This window comes from Humulus lupulus, chromosome 7 (assembly GCF_963169125.1).
Source record: "Humulus lupulus chromosome 7, drHumLupu1.1, whole genome shotgun sequence".
In the NCBI taxonomy this organism is placed as follows: Eukaryota; Viridiplantae; Streptophyta; class Magnoliopsida; order Rosales; family Cannabaceae; genus Humulus; species Humulus lupulus.
Window position 1 is genome coordinate 205,946,524 of NC_084799.1, and position 24,496 is coordinate 205,971,019.

At 29.7% G+C, this 24,496-nt stretch overlaps 3 protein-coding genes across 3 annotated transcripts; all 3 read right to left on the reverse strand.

Annotated features, from left to right (window-relative positions):
* Positions 1-3,285: 3,285 nt before the first annotated feature.
* Positions 3,286-5,976, reverse strand: LOC133789237 (disease resistance-like protein DSC1). Its single transcript, XM_062227004.1, has 3 exons — positions 4,797-5,976; positions 4,322-4,691; positions 3,286-3,727 (listed from the first exon to the last, which is right to left on the reverse strand). Exons 1-3 carry the CDS (start codon positions 5,937-5,939, stop codon positions 3,549-3,551), a joined length of 1,692 nt encoding a protein of 563 aa, XP_062082988.1. The 5' UTR covers positions 5,940-5,976; the 3' UTR covers positions 3,286-3,548.
* Positions 5,977-6,007: 31 nt separating this feature from the next.
* Positions 6,008-7,778, reverse strand: LOC133792652 (probable disease resistance protein At4g19520). Its single transcript, XM_062230559.1, has 3 exons — positions 7,511-7,778; positions 6,067-6,998; positions 6,008-6,011 (listed from the first exon to the last, which is right to left on the reverse strand). The coding sequence occupies exons 1-3, from the start codon at positions 7,550-7,552 to the stop codon at positions 6,008-6,010; spliced, it is 978 nt and encodes a 325-aa protein (XP_062086543.1). The 5' UTR covers positions 7,553-7,778.
* Positions 7,779-8,714: 936 nt separating this feature from the next.
* LOC133789238 (TMV resistance protein N-like) lies at positions 8,715-13,938 on the reverse strand. Its single transcript, XM_062227005.1, has 3 exons — positions 13,280-13,938; positions 10,234-11,329; positions 8,715-8,989 (listed from the first exon to the last, which is right to left on the reverse strand). Exons 1-3 carry the CDS (start codon positions 13,825-13,827, stop codon positions 8,930-8,932), a joined length of 1,704 nt encoding a protein of 567 aa, XP_062082989.1. The 5' UTR covers positions 13,828-13,938; the 3' UTR covers positions 8,715-8,929.
* Positions 13,939-24,496: the final 10,558 nt, after the last annotated feature.

Here is a 24,496-nt window from a genome sequence, read left to right on the forward strand (position 1 = left end):
CTTCAAGCTGCATTTTTACCATGATGTATTCACTTTCTGGAAACACTTCTAGAAATAGAAGTTGTAGATATTTCTCTTAGCTTTCCATATATTTTTTAATAATTCAATTCGGAGTTATATCGAAGGAGTTATGATAAAAATACGATGAGCTGACGCTGCAGGCTGTTCGAAACGAGTTTCGTTCCATTCTGATTTTAGCGCTACAGCGCCATAATAAGAGCGCTACAGCGCTAGTGCACCAGATTTTGAGGCATTTTTCCACTATTAATAGCGCTATAGCGCTCCAGAAGTAGCGCTACAGCGCTAGTGACACGATTTTCACATTTTTGACCACTTTTTGAAGGACAATTTGGTCTATTCACTTGGGAACATTGGAGGGTTATTTTAGAAACATAATGTTGCGACTGGAAGGGGGCGAAGGGAGGGAGACGACGGCTGAGAGTGGAGAACCCCATTGGAGGATCCATTCTTGTGTTTTTCATCATCTTCTTCAATTTTTATGTTTGTAATTGAATTCTATGATTGCTAGAATGAATATTATGGGCTAATTTCTCCTTTAGGGCTATTATGTGAATCTTTTGGAAACCCTTTTTTTTATGGATTAATGCAGAATTCATGTTCTTCTTCATCTCTTTCAATTCCTTACAATCTGTGTTACTTGTGCAATTATTGATTGATCACCTCTAATTGTTATTTCATGAATCAAATTGAAATCTGAAAAGTGAAACTTGATATGCTTTGATTGTTTGGATGCAAATTCAATTTAGAACGAAAGTATCTAAATTGTTTGCCTATTTTACTGAGTTGCGTGTTTAATGCCTTCTTCATGATTCAACTTACCATAGAAATATAGGAAGTTGTCATTTAGATTGAATTTTGTAAATTTTAACCAGATTATGAATTGTTTTTGCAACTTGTTCTTGAATAGGGAGAAGGGGAGATAATTCTTGCATTAGGAAATAAAAGGGTGGAAAATAGAGGATCATAATTGTCCTAATTTCATTTTCTCTGTTATTTTGTTTAAATTTTCATTTTGCTTGGTTAGTATTCTTCTTTGTTTGAAATCTCTGAAATTGTTTAATCCAATAGAATTAAAAAGATTGATTGATTGGTAATTGATAAATCAGTCCTTGAGGACGATACTTGGTCTTTACCACTTTATTACGAATTGCGACTGTGTGCACTTGCATAGCAAAAATATCGCAACACTTATTTTAAATTACCAAATAGCTAGCAGCACTCTTAAATAAAGAGAGTGACTAGACGAAGATGAACCATTACCATTATTTTCTTTGTCTTTATTCCATTGGACCACTGCCATTAACATAGCAAAATGATAATACGTAGTGAAGGTTCTTTAAAGTCTATAGTATGTAGACCTATTACAATTATATATTTGGTGTTGAAGACTGATTCAAATTGCTAAATTATAAAATATTAGTTAATTTTTTTTAATAAATGTATAATTGAAGAATTCATATATATAGTAGTGTTATACATATATAATTTAATTTAATCCGCATTTAATTAATTAATTTAATGAAATATAAAGTTAGTAACATTAAAATACATAATTTCAATTTAGATGTTACAACAACAAGTAATCCTTCTTGGTTGGAGATAATACAACAAAAGGTGCGGAGCATTCTTCAAGTTGTTAATTTATTCCAGACTCCAGTGAATCAGTCAAGTAGAAGCCAAAAACTTTTAGTTTTGTTGTTTTTTGATTTTGGAAATAAGTGTATCAAAAGTAATTATATATATGTTCACTTCCTCAGATGTTGCTCGTATACGCAAGGAATACGACGAATCCAGTACTAAATTGTCTAAAATCCAATCAAGAATATCAAGTTTGACACAAAAGCTAAAACATGATTTTGGTCAGTAAGAATTAGCTGCATTTTGTACTTTGGAAGTATATTTTTCTCGCTTAATTTGATGGCTAAACTCGGTTTGTAAATTTCAGGATAAGGAGTTCTATTCATTCTATGGTCAATGTTTTGAGGGCAAGGAAAACAAGTAATAAATTTGTCTGTTTTTCTTTTTCCTCATAATGTAATATATAGATAGTTTATAGAGAATTTTTTGGATTTGATAATTTTGATGAACCTCACCCTTGGCTTGTAAAATTCTTGGGTCAGGTATGTTTACAAAGTGTGCCCATTTAAACAAGCTTCCCAGGTCGATGGACACAACACAACTTGATTGGGGTAAGTGTCTCTTGTTATGCTTTTGATGTTTATATATATAAATATTGGAACTAAACTCTAAAAGATAAAGAGAAAGTATCAATAAATGTTCACATACCCTTTTTCTATTTTTTACTACACTTTTTCAATCTCTTTCGTCTATAATATTTATGTCTAAGAAGGATCTAGATTTTCTTTTCTTCTAAGTGTTAATAAAATTGTTTTAAGATGAATGTATATTTTTTTTTCCGCTTAATTCTCTTTTTTGATGTTAGGGAAAGCATTTTAGAAAATTACTAGTAATGAGTTTGATATTGATTACATATTATATAGAAGTATATACAAGCATATGAGTAAATGAACAATGGCATACACCTTTCATTGATGTTATCGTGTATATATAAAATTACATAAAGAATCAATTTGTTATAACTAAATAACTAGGAACACGTTAATCTAATTATAAAAAGAATTAACATAAAACTAATATATAACTAATGACTAAAGAATCGGTTCAGTTAAAGATATTAGGAGAATTAAATATTAAAATAATTAAACACATTATTTTAATTCTCTATTATATTATTCATGTTCAATTTCTTGTGATAGATTTATATGTTTTTTATGTTTACTTGTTGGACTCTGTTTTATATCTTATATACATTTTTATAGAACTAGGCAATGGGACAAATTTGAGGACTCATACAGAGTCATGATCTTTTCGAATGGAGATAAGTGTTGGAATGGACCTGATAGAAGTTTAAAGGGACTTATTCTCATCATTTTAGTTTAGATTAGACCCAAATTTTTGGTTTTGATTTGTTTTACATAATATGAGTTGTTTTGTTGTATTGTTTTTCAGGTTAGGCTTAGATCAGATCAACCCAAGACCATGATAGCCAATGTGTAGCTCAAAATATGAACAACAAGATCTTTTTCTGTTTGTCCATAGCAAGCTCCAACTTAAAAGTTTTGCAACCAAATTTTGTAACATGTTATGATAGGCATTATTTGTTAGGACAACAAGAGAAACTGATGTTTGTTCGAAATTAACCATGCTTTTAATTTGCCTATAATTTAATTTAGCACAACAAAATGTCAACACAAATCGATATATAGTTATTGAGGAATACACAAGCATCAAGCTAATAGAGAAGCATCCCAACTAGGTCGGCACCCAACTCTAAAGCTATCTTATGCATTCTATCCAATATATATAAGAATACAGAGTTTAGGATTACAAATAAGAATCAAACAAACTAAACACCCCAAAATAAATCCATAACAAAACTATTAAATATATGCTATAACAAAGCCTCGTTAAAACCCCTAAAGAGTAAAACTCAGTGAGAAAAAGCTCTAGAGGGGAAAAAGAGTGCGATGCATTACAACGAAAATATATATAAAATGAAAGAACCCAAAAACTAGAAAGTCTTTTGAAACAAAAGAAGATAGCGAAGCAGTAGTTGAGGACCACCACATAAAGTCGCAGAGAATTTTGGAAGCAACACCGTTATTAGCTGATTTGATTTCCTTTCCTGTAAATATGAGAGACTTGAACATGACAAAGGCATTAAAAAAGAGAACAACAAAAATCATTGAATAAATGATTCCTTCAACACAAAAAAACAGCTCCAACTTTCATACATTAACTTATAATTAGTACTTTATCACACAAAAGACAAAATAATTTGATTGTATATAATTTAATTTGACTAGAATGTATTTTCATCACCTTAATACATATCTATACATGTATATATATACCTGCTAAACCTGCCTAAAACTCGTGAAAATGCAATTATATTTTCCACAGAAAAATGAGCATATGTATTAAATTTATGTGATTGTAGAAATAATAAAAATAGCATGTTAATAACTAATAGTTTAATCAAATTGAAAAGGTTTACATATATATATTACCTGCAACGAGAAAGAAATACTAAGAAGACTTTGATATTTGAACTCAGTTTAAATGTGTGGTTCTGCTCTATCAAACTCCTTTGCATCTTGGCGATATACCAAGCGAACTCCACATTGTTTTATTCTCCCTTTGCCGGTGCTATCATTTGATTCCCCAAAGTAAAATTCAAAGAAAGCCTTGTCAACTCCAGATAAAAATTTCCAATTACCTTTTCGGTAAAGATACGATATGAACACATTGCCCGATGACCAGTCTAAAATGTCATTGTTGTCTACATTAGAATCTCCATCAGAATCATGAGTAGCTTTTTGTCGCAGTAGAATTGAACAGAATTTGGAACTTTGACCATCATTGCTTTTGAGATGGTATTCACAATTTAAGTCCACCACACCAGGATTTGAAGTGCACGGATCAAAATCAACGACAATGCATATAGCAAAGCCTAAGAAGCTGAAATAATTATCCGAAGAGGGAACCAAGTTTACTTCTATTGATGAACCCACAGATTGATAAGTAAACCATCGAGGAATTGCATTTCCTGAATAGCAAAAACTTGCTTTTGGACAACTTATTAAATCCTACAGTACATCACAAACAAGAGGCAATTATGTTATAATATTTTTCTGAAAAGCTATATATCAAATTTATTCGAACTATTCAATAAAATTAAGGAAGAGACATACCTGATCTTCTTCTTCACCATAATAACATTCATCACGCAAAATTTTGGAAATTTCGCGACACCGGTAAATATTATACTCAAAATATTGGCTCGCCAAAATATTATGCACCGAGTAAAATAGAAAGCACTCACAACAAGCGAATGGAATGCCGGCGCCACATTTGAGTCCATCAGAATGTAATATGAATAAAACATTTATACTTGTGATAGGGCAAGAACTTCTGCACTTGGAATTTTGAACTTCTGCACGTAATTGACTAGCAATGGCTTCACTGGGACCTGATAGTATTAATGAGGAAAAACCACAATATGACAAATTTTTTAGTTCTGGGTCATCAATAATGATTTTAGAAATGTTTCTCATATTGTAGATGTTGGTTGGAATAGACTTGAGATCTTTACATCTAGTTAAACCTAAATATTTAAGAGTAACTAGACGTTCAATTGATGGCGGTAGCACTTCAATCCCACTTCCATTTAAATAAAGTACCTCTAGCTTCTCCATAGGCTCCAAGATTTCTGGAAAGCTTTTCAATTGTGAGTAACCAATAACATATAATGTTGTAAGAGACTTCAGCTTGCAAATGGTGGTTGGAAGGCACTTGAGATTTTTGATATAGCGCAAGCTTAGCACATCAAGCACAACAAGATTCTCTATTGTTGATGGCATCTCTTCAATCCCTGTTTCATCTAAATAAAGTTTCTCTAGCTTCTCCATAGGCTCCAAGATTTCTGGAAAACTTTTCAATTGTGAGCAACCTCTCATATGTAATGCTGTAAGAGACTTCAGCTTGCAAATGGTGGTTGGAATACACTTGAGATTTTTGCAATCACACAAGTTTAGCTCATCAAGCACAACAAGATTCTCTATTGTTGATGGCATCACTTCAATCCCACTTTCATTTAACCAAAGCACTTCTAGCTTCTTCATAGGCTCCAAGATTTCTGGAAAACTTTTCAATTGTGAGCAACCACTCATATATAATGCTATAAGAGACTTCAGCTTGCAAATGGTGGTTGGAATACACTTGAGATTTTTGCAATTGCACAAGTTTAGCTCATCAAGCACAACAAGATTCTCTATTGTTGATGGCATCACTTCAATCCCACTTCCATTTAACCAAAGTTTCTTTAGCTTCTCCATAGGCTCCAAGATTTCTGGAAAGCTTTTCAATTGTGAGCAACCATGAACATATAATGTTGTAAGAGACTTCAACTTGCAAATGGTGGTTGGAAGGCACTTGAGATTTTTGCAGTAGGTGAAGTTGAACTCACGAAGCACAACAAGGTTCTCTATTGTTGATGGCATCTCTTCAATCCCACTTTCATCTAAATAAAGTTTCTCTAGCTTCTCCATAGGCTCCAAGATTTCTGGAAAAAGTTTCAATCGTGAGCACTTTCCAAGATCTAGTCTCACAAGAGACTTCAACTTACATATGCTAGTTGGGAGGCTTTCAAGCTCTATACAACTATTCATGTATAAAATATGGAGACAAGGTAGACACTCAAAGGATGATGAATCCACTTGTTGTATTGATGTTCTACTCAAATCTAGTCCTTTTATATTTTTTGGAAGCTCGGGAAACTTTTCAATGGATTTACATCCAAACATATCTAGGTATTCCAATGACTCCAAATTACGAATACTAGTTGGAAGATTCTTGATACATTTACAATTACAGAGATCAAGCACAAGAAGATTTTTGAGATAGCCAATTGAGGAATGCAATTCTTTTATTGCAGTTGAACGCAAACATATGAATTTTATATTACCAGACATCACTGAAAGACTTCTAAGGTTGGAGCACCCTTTGAGATCAAGCAAGCAACTATAGGCCCCGTCTGTCCACACATAGTCCAATAGGGATGGGGTTATATTCATGAACACATCAGAATCTTGCTTAAGAGAATGTTGCTCAACAGATTGTCGCACAGCAAAATGTCGCACATTCTGGTGAATGCTTTTACGCTCATCATACACCTTATGATATATAAATTGTAGCATTAAACAATTATATTTGTGCATGACTTCGGATTCTTTCTCTGCATTATCAAGAATGTTGTGAAACCTTAACGGGGGAAGGTTAACTAAATTTGTACAACCATGGAGGCGCAGCATTTGAAGATTTGCTTTAGCGAGATTTGGAAAACAAGTCAGATTCTTTGAGTGAGAGAGATTGACATATTTCAAGTTGTTAACATCCTGCATGCATATATATTGCACGTGACAAAAAGAAAATGGATATTGAATCAAATCATCAATATATAAATATATATTACAATTCTCTTACAGGGACTTCACTTAAATCCTACCAGTGGGGTATCAGTGTTCTCGACCTTTGAACAGTTTTTGGCATGATTTTTTTTTATGACCGTGTATATTGTAGCTATTTAGAGCATTGGCGCGATTTTTAGAAAATTCTGAATAGTTTACATGTCGAAAACTAAGTTCAAACATGTTGCACGTGTGACTAATTTTTTTTATGCGCGTGGAAAAAACCTAGTTCTCGGTACTGTAAACTATTTAGAATTTTCTGAAATTTTGCAGGATGCTCTAAACAACTACAATATACACGGTCATAAAAAAAAATCACGCTGAAAACTGTTCATGAGTCGAGAACTGAAGAACCCTACCAATAGAACTTAAAGTGAAACCCCCAGAAAACATGCTCCATCAATAAAATTTATATAAAAGTATAACATTATTTTACATACCTGAGTTTCATTCCACAGTTTCTTAAGTTGGCTTCGAACCATACTAAGATGAACAAGATTATGCGGTGTGAAATTTGACCCTAAAGATTCCAAAGGGTAGTAGTACCATTCCAAGAATCTAAGCTTATCGGGAAAAGTGCCATCAAGACCACGAGGGAATTCAAATTCAATTTGCGAATTTTTCTTCAGTAGTTTAAGCAATCTTAGGCATGGTACTTTTTTAAAGGTTGAAGGGTCCAAGCTTATCACCTCTGTAAATTGTACTCTATCACCAATATCACCATCAAAAAATTCTTCACTTCTATTGTCTCATACTCTATCGCCACCATCAACTTGATATACTCCTTCAATTGTGGTAGTAGCCTAAGAATTGAAAATTTCAATTAAATTAAATGCTCATACATATATTTTTTTCAATTTATGTAACACATAATTTCTTATATCAAAATTAGATTTTTTTTTCAAATAGTTTAATAGTGGTACATATATTCATTTTATTTACTTTTCGGTTTATTATATTGATAAGAATGAAATTACGAATATAGTGTTGTTATTTGACACCTTAAGGTGTCCAACACCACATGAGGTAGCATCTCATGATTGGTTAATGATACTCTATAATATTTATTAAATTCAAATATGTGGCACTCGATATTAGATTGCACCAATAACATAATATCATCTCCTTGTGGTGTTGGGCACCAATCACTACAAAAAATAAGTCTTTTAGCTACTAATATATTAGTAGCAAATAATATCTTTTTGGTAGCTAATATAGTTTTTGCTACTAAAATTTTTTGGTAGCTAGTTCGTAGCTAATACTCCGTCGCTAAAAGTATTTTGCTACCAAAAAAATTAGTAGGAAGTGCTCTTTATTTGCTACTAATTTTTTGTAGCAATACATATTATATTTAGTAGCAAAATACTTAGATTTTGCATCGCTAATTTTGTTTTTGCTACCACAAAATGGTAGCAAATGTTTTAATCGAGTAATTAACATAATGATTAATTAGTAATATGATTTTGATGGTATATTAATTGGTAGCAATATATTTTAAAATTGGTAGTTAAAAAAATATTTTCTACTAGCAAATTGACAAATATTTTATTTGGTAATTTGTATTGTATTTTTTCTTTGTTCTTTTTGCAATTAATTAATTATAATTATTCAATAATTTTAATGTAAATAAAATATCATGAAAAATATCAAAATAAATATAAACTTATGATAAATATATATTATATACATTACATTGATGACGAAAACAAAGAAGGATAGATTAAGTAAAAATATTACAACTTTACAAGGTACAAAATTCATATACAAGATGCAAGGATTTCTGGATTAATTAATAAAAGAAATTAAAAAATCGTGTAATGCATAGTGGCTTTCCTCCAAATTCAAGTGTAGAACATCAGCTATTTAATCTTCAATCTACCAGCTAACACTATAAACATCTTCAATCTTTCGCGCCAATTCTGTACAAAGGGAAAAATATATAATTATGATGAATTATCAATGAAATAACTGAACATTCATACATTTTCGAGTAAGACATTGCAGAGAGAAGAAATATATAACTATAAGAGAGAGAGATATATGTTGCTAGTAGATGAATTATATGAGAGAGAGAGAGATGCGACATTGCTAGATTCCTTTGCTTCAATGTCAAGAATGATAAGTATTTAATTCTTTATATATGCATATATATATACATATATTTATATATTGATGATATATTCTATAAATAGGAGCAGTTTCTAGAGAGTGATTATTAGTGGTGAGACAGAGTGTGGGAGACAGAGTAGTGGGTAGTTTTTCAAGATAGTGAAAAATAGTATAAGTTATATAACTTAAATTTATATATTGATAGTAAACTATATTGAATATTATATTTATTATACGTGTTAATAATTTTATAAGTATATATTATTATACATAATTTTAAATAATTATAACTATATGGATGTATAATTATAATTATTATGTCATTAAACAAATTTTTACATATATTTTAAGCAGAAGTATGATTTATTAAGTTATTATTAAGTAGTGTATTATATGTGTATACTTTTAGCTATTAATAATTTAGTAGCATAATATTGTGGTTCAAATATTATTTTTGCTACAAATAAATAATTAGTAGCAAAAAATTTCAATAATTTAACAAAAATAAATTTTACTTTTTGCTACTAAAAGATTAGTAGCTAAACAATGTATGTTTTGCTACCAAAACAAAATAGTAGCAAATAATATATAAAGTTGTGAATTTTATATTTTGGCGCCAATAGATTTAGCTACCAAAAGAAAATGGGTAGCTAAATTTAGTAAATAGCTACTAATAATTTTGGTAGTAGAAATATTTGGTCTTATATTTTTATATTTTGTAACTAAATTATTTTGCTACCATAATTCAATAGCAAAATATAATTAATTGCTACCAATGAAAACAGTACTTCATCTTATAAATAAAAATTCCAATAATTGACTACAAATCTAAACTATTTACTAAAGTTCTAACTGATAGAGAAAATAAATAAATTAATTCAAGAAAATTAAGTGATGTTAAAATTAAGATATATAGAGGTAATAAATGATATTATTAGATGAAGTCTGAACTGATAGAGATAATAATGAAATTAAGGGTAACTTATTTAAGAGAATACGTACGAAATAATTCACGCATATATATATATATATATATATATTAATTAGTGCTTACCTTATCATTCTTCAAGACGTGGCAAATATCTTTAGACATCAATAATCTACTTTGATTTTGCAAATGATTACGACCTAACCCACGAGCAATGGACTGGCCCATTTCATGTAACAAATCATGCACTTGAAGGACTAGCCCATGAGCAAATGTGCTTTTAGATATAGTTATCAAACACTTGTCAACAAGAACTCCAATAACAGCATCAAAAGAACCACGACCACCCAATTTATCTTTCACAAAATCTTTGTCCTGACCTCGAAAGAAACATGCTATAACAAGAAATATGCTCTTCTCTTTTTCTTCCAGTCCATCAAAACTTACTTTTAGTACCTTTTGTACTCCTTGATCGGGTTCTACTTGTTTCAGCTTACTCAACAAGCTTTGCCCTTCATTCATACTCTTTAAATAAAGATCAGAACCCAAGACTTTAAGAGCAATTGGAAGACCTTTAGCATAGTCTACAAACTTTCTTGAAAATTCTCTCTCCTTTTCTTCAACATTTTCCCTTTTGAAAGCATGCAACAAGAAGAGTTGAAGAGCTTCTTCTTCATTTAGTCTCTGTAAGTCGTATATGTTTTCGTTGCCTCTAACAATATTTCGAAGTACTTGTTTATTTCTGCTTGTTATGATAACTTTACTTTCAGAGTTTAACCAATCATGTTCATCTTCAAGTAAAGCTTCATATTGTTCCAAGCTATCCACATCATCAAGAACTAACAGCAACTTTTTATGACTTAGCATTCTCTTTTTTGCATAATCCAAATCTCCATTTTCTTCCTTTGATAGTCTTTTGATAAAATCTTTTGCCAAATGATTTGATCCATTTTTTTCGATTTCTTCTCGAACATTTTTTAAAATGCACCCATGATCAAATTGATGACGAGACCGTTCGAATACAACTTCAGCTAGGGTGGTCTTACCCAGCCCGCCCATGCCACAAATTCCTACCTTGGAAGCATTTGCTAACAATTTGTCGAGATCTTTAACACGCTTATCGATTCCAACCAAGCCTTTCTCTAAATAATCAATTGAAGATGGAGTTTTCAATTTCCCTCTAATATGTTTGACAATTTCGTCAACTAACTCAGCATCATTCCTAGATTATATTATATTAATTATAGTTAAAATACACGCTATAATGAAAATTAATGCAGTAATAGTAAAGGTATGTTATATATGCAATAAATTAAAATTCCTAGATTTTGTGTACAGTTAAATAATTTATGTAAATTGGTACACTAATACAAAATATTATAATTGGTGGAGTACTGTCGAAAAAATTTGAGAGAGAACTTGAAGATTTTGTTGAAAACTAATGATAATATGGGAGATAATATTATGATGGACGAGACTTTTCTATAGAACTCAACTTGTGTTTTTGGCTTGATACAAAATTGTGGGATTACATCCTAATTTACAAGACTCTATAGACTTTTCTAGAAACGCAATTAAATTATTAGCTAGTAGATTATTCTAGATAATTCTCATTTACTAAATGAGAGTTTTAGAATACTAAAAGCTCAACAACCTCTAGTAAATACATGAACATTCTAGAAACTCTAGTAAATACATGAAGACTTTGTTGAAAACTAATGTTAATATGGGAAATAATATTATGATGGAAGAGGTTTTTTTATAGAACTTAACTTGAGTTTTGGCTTAATACAAAATGGTGGGACTACATCTCTATTTATAGGATAGATTTTTCTAAAAACACAATTAAATTATTAGCTAGTAGATTAATCTAGACAATTCTCATTTACTAAGAAATGAAAGTTCCAAAATACTAAAGACTCGAACTCTTATAAATATATGAACATTCTAGAAACTTTAATAAATACATAAAAGACACTAGAAGCTCTAGTAAATACATAAAAAATCTAAAATCAAGTTTAATAGTTCAACAAGTACATTTAAATGAAAAGATGAAATATTTACAAGTTTTGTTGAAAATCAATATACATATAGGACAATTCTTTTATAAGAGCTTCACTTTAAGCCCTACCGGTGGAGTTCTCAATGTTTCTCGACTCGTGAACAATTTTCGGCGCGATTTTTTTTTTATGACCGTATATATTGTAGCTATTTAGAACATCATGCAAATTTCAAAAAATTCCAAATAGTTTACAGTACCGAAAACATGATTCAAACATGTTGTTTTCCACATGCATAAAAAAAATTAATCACGCGTGCAATATGTTTGAACCTAGTTTTCGGTATTGTAAAATATTCAGAATTTTCTAAAAATCGCGCCGAAACTCTAAATAGCTACAATATACACTGTCATACAAAAAATCGTGTCAAAAACTGTTTATAGGTCGATAACCCTAAGAGTCCAATTCTCTCCCTATATATATACTAGATACAAACAACGTGCAATATACACGTTTTGCTTGGTTTTATTTATAAAATTTATTAATTATTTTTATTAAATTTATATTAATGTCATATAAATTTTAAATAAATATCTTATTTTAATTAAATAATTTATTTATTTTTGTTCAAGTTTATGTTTGTTCTAGCTTTTGAATTTGAGAGTGACAACAAAAAATTGTATATTATACATTTAATATAATGTTAAATATTATACATGGATTTTAAATTTAAGTTTCTTGCTAGTTTTTTTAAAAGTAATTTGTTACTAATTAACAATAGATTATATTATATGTTTAATATGATATTCTAATAAGTGTATTTAAGTTTAATTAAGTTTTATTTAAGTTAAAAAATGTATAATTTTATTATTTTTAAATAATTATTATTGTAAAATATCTAAAAAATATTTTATTTTAATTATTTATTATTTTTAAATAATTATTATTGTAAATATCTCAAAAATATCATATTTTAATTATTTATTTTATTTTATTTAAATTTAATTAGAATTTACAATTTACCGTTAAATATAAAAATATTCCGTTAAAATTAACATTAAAAAAAAAAAGAAAAAACCGTTAAAACAAAAAAATTTCGTTATCTGCGTAACACTTTTTATATAAAATAGATATAAATATATACATATAATAGAATTGAATTTAGAGAGAACCTGTTGTCCTTTTCTGAAACGTGCCATCCAGAAAGACTAGCTGCTTCAGTTAGAGCACTCCTCCATTTTCGTGTTTTGGTATCAGAAAAACGCTGTTCAAGTTTCACAAACGCATCTGCATAACTTTCTTTCTGTCTGCGCACATTAGCTGGATCAACATTATAAAACACAGGCAGAACCATTTGCATCTCCTCTTTCTTACATTGGATAATATGCTCAAGCTCGTCCAAGCACCACGACGAAGTCGCATAATTTGTCGAGAAAATAACTATAGAGAATTTGGAGTCCTCAATGGCATCCAAAAGAGCTTTGGAAATCTCTTCTCCTCTCTCAAGTCTATTGTCGATGTACGTTTCAATCCCTCTTTCCTTGAGTGCTTTCTCAAGATGACTAGTAATAGTTCTGCGGGTATCTTCTCCTCTGAAACTGATAAAAACATCGTACTTCTTCTTCTTCTGATGCTGATCATCATCTGCATCCATACTTGGCTTCAAAGAGAGGTCAACATGATTAATATTTGGGTGGGGACCAGACACATCTTCATTCATTTTTGCACTATAATATAATTCCGTTTTTCATCACAAGAAATTGGGTGGGGATTATAAAGAGCTTAAGAGATGTATCTTGGTTTGAAAAGCAGAGAGTATTTAGTGCAAGTTATTGACTGGAAAAGTATTTTATTTTTCTTTTCTTTGACTAACTATTCCTCGAACCTTCCCGAACTTGCCCTTAACAAAAGAAAAGTAAGTAGTCAAAGCACTGTACCCTTTTGTTTGTCAGAAAACGTGTTACCATGAGTAATGACCATATGCATTGTATTTTTACCCTTTATTTTAAATATATACCCTATAAATATTCTTTAATTTTTCAACAAAGTAACCCTCACTTTATTGGAAATTTATTTGGTAAGGTATTCAAAAAGAGCCGTATCGGTAGGTTTCTTTTGTGTTATCAACTTTTGAACAGTTTTCGGTGTAATTTTTTTTTATGACCGTGTATGTTGTAGTTATTTAGAGTATCCTGCAAATTTTCATAAAATTCTGAATAATTTAGAGTGCCTAAAACTAAGTTCAAACATGCTATTTTCCACGCGCATAAAAAAATTAGTCACGCGTGCAACAACCTATTTTTATACTAGTTTTCGGCACTGTAAATTATTCGGAATTTTCTGAAAAATTTACAGGATGTTCTAAATAACTATAATATACATAGTCATAAAAAAAATTGTGCCAAAAACTATTTACAGGTTGAGAATACAAAAAAGCCCTACCGATAAGATAAGGCTCTTTTTGAAGTCTCTACCGTAGAATTATCCCACTTTATTTTTCCAATTATTATATTTTGAAAGTAGCGAAATATTTTTTTTGAAATTCTGTAACCAAATGCAGTCTGTGCCAGAGCATATGGCATGTGATGAATATTGACCATAAATATTATTTTTAATATGAATACTTATTATTTTTTCTCAATTTTTCTTTTTCAAATTGTTAGGTTTTAGAACTGTATTTACTAGTAAAGTGGTGTTTGAAAAAACTGACTGGAAAATGGTTTTTTTTTCTTTCTTTTCCTGTTAAACATTTCTACGAAACTTCAGAACTTGCGAAGTAGTACAATTATTACTGAGTGAAATTACAAAGAAAAGTTGTCAATCAAAACAGCAATACTCCATAGAAATAGCAGGAGAAGTCCTTTTGTTTATCAGAGACCATGTGATGATCTATTCACTATTCAAGAAAATATAAAATTATGTTTACTTATTTATATGATGATGTTGAACATACAATAGGACCCCATTAGCTAGCTAGAGACAGACTAAGCCAATGCTATTATTAATTGCATTGAATATTTAACCTAATATTTAACCTATTATTAATTGCGTTAAACTTGGATCACATAATAAACACAATAGAATGCCTAGATGTTTCAAGTAAATAAGATTATGAATAATTAATAAAGAGACACGCTTGAAATTTCAACACAGTACAGGTGACTTTAGTTCAGATTGCTACATAAATATATAACGTTTTTTTTTCAATTATTTTTCATATTAATACAAGACATATATACATATATTTCCAATTGGGACAAAAATTTGGTGAATTTTTCTATGACTTTAACATAATTGCAAGGCTCTAAAGTGAGTCTTGGTATTTGGTAGAAGACCAAGACTTTTGCCGTGAGATTTACTACAAGATTAAGGTCATAGCAAAATTCACCAAAATATTTTGTCAAAAGATTTTTGTTCATTTTTTTTGTCAAAATTTTATTAAATTTATTTGATTTAAATAATTTTTAAAAATAAATATTGATCTTTTTTATTTTATTTTAAACAGTGGACATCTCATATTTGTTAATTAATAAAAAAATAACTTTATAAACATATAACATTAATTTATTTAAATAACTAATACTAAGCAATGTTTTGGTATCAAAAAGAAAATAAAAAAAATAGTATAATTCCTACAAATATATTATTCAACTTATTTTTCATCAAAGTTTTATAATATGTTGATTTTAATTATATTTTAAAATTTCACAAATAGAATCTTTTCGTTCAACAAAAAGGATAAACACAAATATTACAATTAGGCATGTACCTATTAAGTGGCATGTTTATATATATTTATATATATATATATACATGTTTGTATAAAAAAAAGAGTTGATTAATTTTTCCCATGGCCCACAAAAGTCCAGAATAATTTTGTCACAAACTCAAAAATCCGATTAGTCTTGACGTTATGGATGCCTAACTTGTTAAGAGTCAAGAAAAAGAGAAATGGGAAAGTCATATAATTAATAGTCCAAGATAGAAAGAAATAATTGCACTTTGGGAAATTAATTTAGACATTAGGATTTATAATTTTTAATATTCAATATTATATTTATTGTAAACATACTTGTTTGATTTGTGTCTTTATTATAAATCTATTATTTTTGTTGTCGATTCAACTTACATCAATTAAGAAAACTTGCCAATACTATATGATATGTAAAACGCGTAATGATGAGGTATAATTTATGGAAAATACGATGATATAATTGATGAAGTATCCATGAAGAAGAAGAGGCTAGACACTTGTTGTTAATAGGAGCCCACTTTCATAAAGTTTATTTAATGAAACAAAGAAGACAATTGTTGATAAGAAGACTCAACGCATTAATTGCCTTTTGTCATTTTCAAACAATGACCAAGACAAAATCATACAAGGACTATAGACAAAGTCATGTTCTATTAGTCAATGTTTTAATATATATATATATATATATATAGGCAATATCATGAAAATATATGAATGATTAATAAAGAAAGTGATGAACACGCTTGAAATTTCAACACATTCCAAGTCACTTTAGTTAAAGTTTCTATGAAATTAAGGTTTTCTTTTGAATGATTTTTAAAATTAATACAAGACATATGTACATGTATTTCCAATCGGGTCAAATTTTTGATAAATTTTGCTATCACTTTAACCTTATTGTTCACTACTAAAGTTTTGGTCTTCTACTATTAAGTAACTCTTGGTCCTCTTCTTTTAAATGACAAAGTATTAACTCAGTAAATTTAGCATAAGACTTAATTTTAAAAGTGTCTATTTCCACGAAACAAAATATAAAACCAGAAATTGATTTATGTAGTGAGATTATTGGTCTCTTTAGACAAAAACGTTATATAAGGAGTAAATAATGAAAATAGACTTTTGAAAATATTGTTCATTACATATTTGGTTTTGAGTGCTTAGATTAATATGGGTGAATTTAAAACCATGTCTTTGTCATTATAATAGGGAAATTTGAGTTTTTATGCTTAACGAGGTGTCTAAAATTTTAAAAAAAAATGCTAGGCCTTCTAATCATTTGAAAAAAATGTCAAATCTTTTGACAATACCCAAAATACCCCTCCTATAATTTTTCTCATCCACTTCCTATTCTCTCTTCCCTTTCTCTCCCTCAACCCATTCCTCTCAACTCTCTCTCTAGAAAAAAATCCATGGGTAAGGTAAAATATAAGAGAGCTCAATGTAATAGCAGATATTCCTTACTTAAGACACTAAAATATTGCATTTCGAACAGATCTAGGCATGATTTTTTAGTTTTTTTTTTTGTGATTTTTTCAAATCTGATACTTTGAAATCTGTAGAAAATCGACGTGATTCGATGGTGGTTCGATAGTGCTCGATGCCAGCTCGATGGGGCCTTCAAAATCAAGTTTTTCATGAAAAAATCGATGTTGCTCGATGGTGGTTCGATGGAGGTTCGAACCACGTCGATTTTCTGCAGATTTCAAAGTTTCAGATCTGAAAAAAAAAATCGCAAAAAAACCCAAAAATCATGCCCAGATCTGTTCGAAATGTAGTATTTTAGGGTCTGATTGGTTCGCGATTAGAAAACTGTATTTTTGAAAAGTGGGATTCTGAAATGAAAATCTGAATTTAGTGACTGAAAACATGTTTCTGAAAATGTGATTGGTTTAATGTCAGTAAACTGTTTTTGAGTTTTAAAAAACTGAATCTGTAATTGAGATTAAATTTGAAAATATAACAGAAACTGAATATGTGATTGGTTTAGCTGAAAGTAAAATTTAATTATATTGATAAATTAAAATTTAATAATATTGCATTAATTAAATTCATAACAATATTGCATTGTCATTAACTTTGATTTTTTTTATATTAAAGTTATATTTTTTTAGGACACGATTGATTAGTGATTTAAAAATTGTATTTTGAAAAAGTATGATTCTGAAAAAAGAATCTAGATTTAGTGTCTGAAAATATGTTTATGAAAATGTGATTGAATGTATTGTCCGTTAACTATTTTTTAGTTTTATAAAATTGAATAATTTTTTGGTAGAAAATCTAAAAATTGAATATGTAATATATATATATTTTATTTTTTGTATAATAATAATTGAAGTGAAAATATTTTTTTATTTATTTGTTGTAATTTTTATTTGATCAATGATTTTTTTTAGCAAATATATTGTAAATTAGAATTAAATTATATTCTGTTATATAATTTTATAATTAATTATTTTACTAAATTTATATAGATAAAAATTTTAAAAAGTAGATTGACTTGTAAAAATTACAAAAGAAAAAAAATCAAGACTATAAGAAAAATAGCAAGAATTTTTTTTTTTTTAAATAGTAAGATTATACTGAAAACATTAAGGGGCTAATTGGTAGTTAATTCAAAAATATAATTTTAGAAAATTATTTTCAAATCAAATGATTTGAAAATAAAGAAAACAACAATTTGTTGTTTTCTCTTTTGCTGAAGGATTTTAACTTAGTTTTCAAAAATGGTTTTTTTTATTTTCTAAAACAAGTGTGCCAATCAAGTTTTCATTGCTGTTTTCATTTTTTTAAATCTGAAAATGATAAAACTGTTTTTGAATCCCCTACCAATCACACCCTTAGTATCCTAAGTGAGGAATACTTGTTGTTACATTGATTTCTATTATATTTTACCTTACCCATGAATTTTTTTTCTAGAGAGGGAGTTGAGATGAATGGGTTAGGGGAGAGAGAGGGAAGAGGGAAGAGGAAGTGAATGAGAAAATTTATGAGAGGGATATTTTGGGTATTGTTAAAAGAATTGTCATTTTTTTTTAAATGATTTAAATTCCTAGCATTTTATTTTTACTTAGAACCCCTCATTAAGACAAAATGACACTTATGTGTGGTGTTGTGATGTTGGGAATGGTATAAAAGATAGACTATTAATAATGATCTGAAATATGGATAAGTCGAAATAAGAAGCAAAAGTCTTAGCATATGTTGTCTAATTTGACTTATACACGTGATTGAAAAATCTTTTAATGTATGCATGAATTACAGAGTAAGCAGACCCTTATCCCATTGGTTAGACACAATACGAGGCACTCTAATTCGACAAAGGATCTTGATTCATCTCGTTGTCATTAATGTTACCTATACCTTAAGGTGTCAAATAAGTGCTCTTATATAATTGGTAGAGAGTAGAGACCAAACCAAATTCATTTATGATTAATGAAGTTATAACTCATTGAATATTTTGGTTCAAAACACGTCAGATGTGGACTAATTAGATAAACAAACCATAACAAAATTCTATAATTTTTGATGTCGAGCGCCCTCATATATGAAGGGCGTCCTACATAGACTTTAATGTTTACTCATATAGTTCAATCAATTCATGAAGTAACAGTTAAACAAAATAGCAAGATGTTAAACATACTACTTTATTGTTGTTCCTTACATTACTTTAATACGACATGCAAAAAAATCATATTCTAAAGGGAAAACATAAAGTGCAAAATAAACTACATAACACAGAACCATTGCATTCATTCAAAAATTGTTTCTAACTCAGGGGTCATTATTCTTGATGGTATTGTTGTATGTGTATTTGATTGGCCTGTTGACACAAATGGATTTGGCGGCATGTTGAGAGCTTCTTCACCTTCTAACATTTGGACAACAACTTTCATCGTTGGACGTCCCATTGAGTGCCACTGGATGCACCACAGTCCTACAATTGCAAGTTTCTTAGCAATTTTGTTGTCTTCCTCGTTTTCAATTTGTATTCGAAGATCTTCTCCTTCTTCTAAGAGATTATATATCCACTATGGATAATAAATTTCATCTGTTTCAGTTGTATTCTTCCGCCTTCCTACAATTTCCAACAACAACCACTACAAGAAAAAATATTATGGATAACTCTGAAAAAGTGCTATAAAACACAGTTTATAACACTTTACCCAATGCTAACATAGCCCATGTTATTAAAAGTCTGGACATTTTTATAACAATTTTCAAGTGTTATCAATAGTGTTATATTTGACCATTTCATAACAGTTTTTCTTTGTTATAAAATACATACAATATCTATTTATCAAGCTTATAAATATTTTGTCAAGAGTCAAACATTATTCTTATTTCATGACATTATTTAAGTGTTATAAAAAATGATATTATAGATTCTTTTATAATATTTTGTGCTTGTTATATTTTGTCAAGAGTCAAACATTATGCTTATTTCATGTGATTATTTAAGAGTTGTAAAAAAATGTTATTATAGATTCTTTTATAACATTTTGTGCTTGTTATTATTATATTAATGATAACTTTTGGTTATAGTTGTTATTTTTTTATTTATATTATATTTTAATAAAATTTATTTTTTGTACCTTGATAACAATATAATGATAAAAAAAAACATTAGATCTGCAAATACATGATAACAAAAATGTCAATATCATCATATTAGGTAACTCGGTCCAAATACATGTTTCACTTAAGAAGTGAACAATTTTCACAAAGTAAAGTTTAGAGAATCAAAGTCATTATAATAAACTTCTAGCTAAAATTTGAAAAAACTTCCATGTTTCACTTAAAAAGTGAACAACGAAATCTAAAGATATTATGATGCTTTGTTATTCCACTTGATTTGAAAGCCTATTGCCGAGCCCAAAAAGTGTACCATGACCCTCCATTCGATTCCCTCTATCTGTGCCTGTAATGACCCAACTACTCTATGTTGGAAAAACTCATTGCAGGATCTTTATTTATTTTCATGCAATTTACATATTATCAAACAAACATGCAAATTCATAGAACATACTCCTATGAAATTGATACAAATACAAAGTAAAGTAAAAACTTACATTCGCATCGGAACTGGAACAACTTCATCCTTCAATCTCTCTAACCCTTGATTCCTTTCTGTAGCAGAGCATTATCAAGAGATTGAACAAGATCAACAACACAGTCTTCCTCACCAAGACTTTGATCAACCTAGAACTAGTGTGGGCTGGTTCTCAACACATGAGATAGAGATCTAGAAAAGAATAAGAGATTGTGGCTAAGAAAAGATTAGAGTGTCTAGGTTTTCACTTACCCAAATCAACTGAGACTGACTTGCTTATGAAAACCCTAGATATCATATTCCTTATATAGGCAACTTAATGGGATTTATTTAAATTTAAATTAATTAAAAATAATAAACAAAAATAAAATCCTTGGGCTGCCATAAATGGACTTGGGCCCAATCTCTTTGTTTTGAATTTAAATCCCAACTGGGCCTAAATTCAAAACCTTTTATTTATTTTTAATTAATTAATTAAATCCTTATTAAAATTAACTAATTATAATTTGAAACTTGATTTAATATTATCTATTTATATTGATACTAATTTATCAATATTAATAAATTTACCCAAAGATTCTCTTTTATTCTCTAAATCTCATATCTTTGTAAATTTTCCAAAATTGACCTAGTCAACTTTAAAAATCCTAATTGATAATTAAATCAATTAATTGAGACATTCTAGATGATTTACTCAAAGGTGATGCGGGGACCATGGATCCATGAAATCAAGCTCCAACAAGTTACCGTGAATTTATTTACGAATAATTTCACTACCTTATTAATTCCTCGTGACTCCACTATAGACTCGGAATTGAACTCTTGAATTCATAGAACGTATTTTCAAAACCATAAATATGTTATCCATTATTATAACCATTACAATCAGTCAATCCTCTATCGATGACTTACTAACGAGCTGGGTGCAAATTACCGTTTTACCCCTCATCAGTATTTTATCCTTAACTCCCACTAAGTTTCTTATAAATGATATTTCCGTGAACTTAATCACAGAAATGAGATCTCAATCATTTAACCTTTTGAACAAAGCAATTAAGGAAATCATCTTTTCACTTCTCATACAGAAGTTATAGATTTCGTATCTATGAATAATACTCCCACTCAATTACACTAATAAATCTCCAAGATGTAAGTATGGGCTAGACCATAGGGTAAGCTGGTAACGAACAAGTCAAAAGATTTAAATAATATAATTAGCAGAATATTATCACTCAGAATTAAGATCGACTTAATATATGGTCAACGTTGTGACATTGATTAGATTTGATAACAACGATACTTATTTATCAATCAATAATCAATATCGGTCCTAGTCCGATGTAACTAAATACATCCGATCTTATCTTGGTCGAAGCCTTGGACAAGACATCACACCCTGAATGCGTAAGTAGATCATATCGTAGATTGCCTAATCAGTGAAAATCCAATGCACTGATCTAATCTTAGGACTCGTTCTTTTGAACATATAATTACAACTATAATCCACTGTGACCTAGTCACTATAATTGTAACTATCCATATGTTCGGGATTTTATAAATGTTTGTATTATTTCAATAATCATGTAATAAAACAAGCAAGCAACACAGTTGTCAAACTAAATGATTTCTACTACTTTTATTGATAATTTGAAATCGTGCTACATGTCCGACATGGTTTTATAAGGGCAAAAAACCCAACACTCTAGACTTTGGACCATTAACGACAACTATACATAGACACTAATCTTTAATAACACTTACAAGTGAAATAATCGTTACTTCATTAAAAACTTGTAAAAACAAATGTTAAACTACATAAAACTTAAAGTAGGATATGGGATCCCATTGTTTTAAAAGAAAAACATAACATAATTGTAAATAAAATGGATTACATAATTAAGTGCGGAAAATACATATAAAACCATAATTAAAGAAACTTCATCCTCGAATTGAACTCTTGGTCCTTTGACTCCATTCCGCCTCAATACACATCCCCAAGCTACCAAGAACCTTTCCCGCCACCAAAGCTATTTTCCTGGACATATAAACATAAAGGAGTGAGCCTAATGCCTAGCAAGGAAAACCTAACACGTAAACCATATACATAAAATTCATAATGCAACATAAAACATATCATAAACATATGTCACATACATACTATAATGGCCATTATTACTTGGGGTCCCATAAACTAAACAAGTCATATGCCCATTAGATTCGTGGGGCTTGCTAGCTAAGCAAGTCATATGCCCATAAATTTATTGGGGCTTGTTAGTTGTACAGGTCATATGCCCAAGTCTACAAACATACATAACATCACATAAATCATAGGTTAACATAACACATACATTATAAGATAACACATAACATAACATATAGAATTCTATCCTATTTTCCTTACCAAAAGTACCGGGATATGAGGACAAGTTTGGGACTTTGGAACACTCCTAAAAACCATAAATGAAAGGGTGAGTATACTAAAGAAAAAGGGATGAAAGTGATGAAAGAATTATACCATCAAAATACACTTACCAAGAATCTTATGTTCAAGATCTTAGATTTCCTATTCAAGAATAAAGAATAAAGTTAGGGTGCTAAGTAGAAAACTATAAGAACTTAAAGAAAACAATACCAAATGAACTAGAGTTTGGAATACCTTGAATGCTTCTATGACCAATCTAAACCTTGAACTGAAATGTGCTATAAACCTTACTTCCCAAGTGTTTGGTAAGCTTATAATCCCCAACCCAAGTGTTTACACTCTAAAAAATAACCTAGCAGCTTGCAGCCTCTGAACTTAGCTTGATGAATGAATAAATGGCTAGGTACTAGGTCCTATTTATAGAGTTCAAGAATGAAAAGATCTTCATTTAACTTGAATAAAATAATGGCTTTTTAAGTGAAAAATATTTGAATTATCGTTCAGCAGAGGCTGAAGACTCGGTCAGAAAGATGCTGGACTTATCAAGAGGTTAAAGATTAAAATGGGAATGTTTTCAAAAATATTCAAAAGTACACTGAAGGAGCCGATACATCGCCCCTTGTAGGCGATATATCGCCTGGGCTAGCATGCCCGAGGCTCGTCGAGGTGCTCGTGCGAAGTTACGTGTTTTTCGTATCCCTGTACTGCGATATATCGCCCCCTATAGCTGCGATATATCGCCCCCTATAGCTGCGATATATCAGCATACGATGAATATTTAAACACGAAATTGCACATTTTAAGCTTAATTTGAATTGAGTAAACAGCCTTGACTAAGTCCTCTAACGTTTTCAAAGCTGTTGACAGACCCTAGGATATTCAAATTTTAATCTTAATAAACTTATTCCTCAAAAATACTTAATTATCATTAAACATACACATGACAAGTGTTACTTTCTTATTGGGTCTATCTAAACCTTACAATATAATGAATATCATCATCCATATCAGTCATATTAATCAAACCTTAGGTTAAAATTAATATTCTTAAACTATAGGTTAAACTTAGAAAATCTACAAGTGTTACTATGAGTGTCCAAATAAATCCCGGTCTGAACCAAAGTCCATAGTCATAAGAATACTACTACTATTACTATTATACT

Bases quoted from the DNA above. Each gene is read 5' to 3' on its own strand.
- LOC133789237 (XM_062227004.1), bottom strand. From the start codon at position 5,939: ATGGAGAAGCTAAAGAAACTTTGGTTAAATGGAAGTGGGATTGAAGTG. The intron at 4,692-4,796 runs GTATGTCTCTTC...GATGTACTGTAG, and splicing joins ATGGTGAAGAAGAAGATCAG to GATTTAATAAGTTGTCCAAA. The intron at 3,728-4,321 runs GTAATTGGAAAT...TCATATTTACAG, and splicing joins ATCGTATCTTTACCGAAAAG to GAAAGGAAATCAAATCAGCT.
- LOC133789238 (XM_062227005.1), bottom strand. From the start codon at position 13,827: ATGAATGAAGATGTGTCTGGTCCCCACCCAAATATTAATCATGTTGAC. The intron at 11,330-13,279 runs GTTCTCTCTAAA...AATATAATCTAG, and splicing joins GTTTCAGAAAAGGACAACAG to GAATGATGCTGAGTTAGTTG. The intron at 8,990-10,233 runs GTAAGCACTAAT...CCCTTTGTACAG, and splicing joins ACGTCTTGAAGAATGATAAG to AATTGGCGCGAAAGATTGAA.
- LOC133792652 (XM_062230559.1), bottom strand. From the start codon at position 7,552: ATGGTTCGAAGCCAACTTAAGAAACTGTGGAATGAAACTCAG. The intron at 6,999-7,510 runs GTATGTAAAATA...ATATGCATGCAG, and splicing joins AACTGTGGAATGAAACTCAG to GATGTTAACAACTTGAAATA.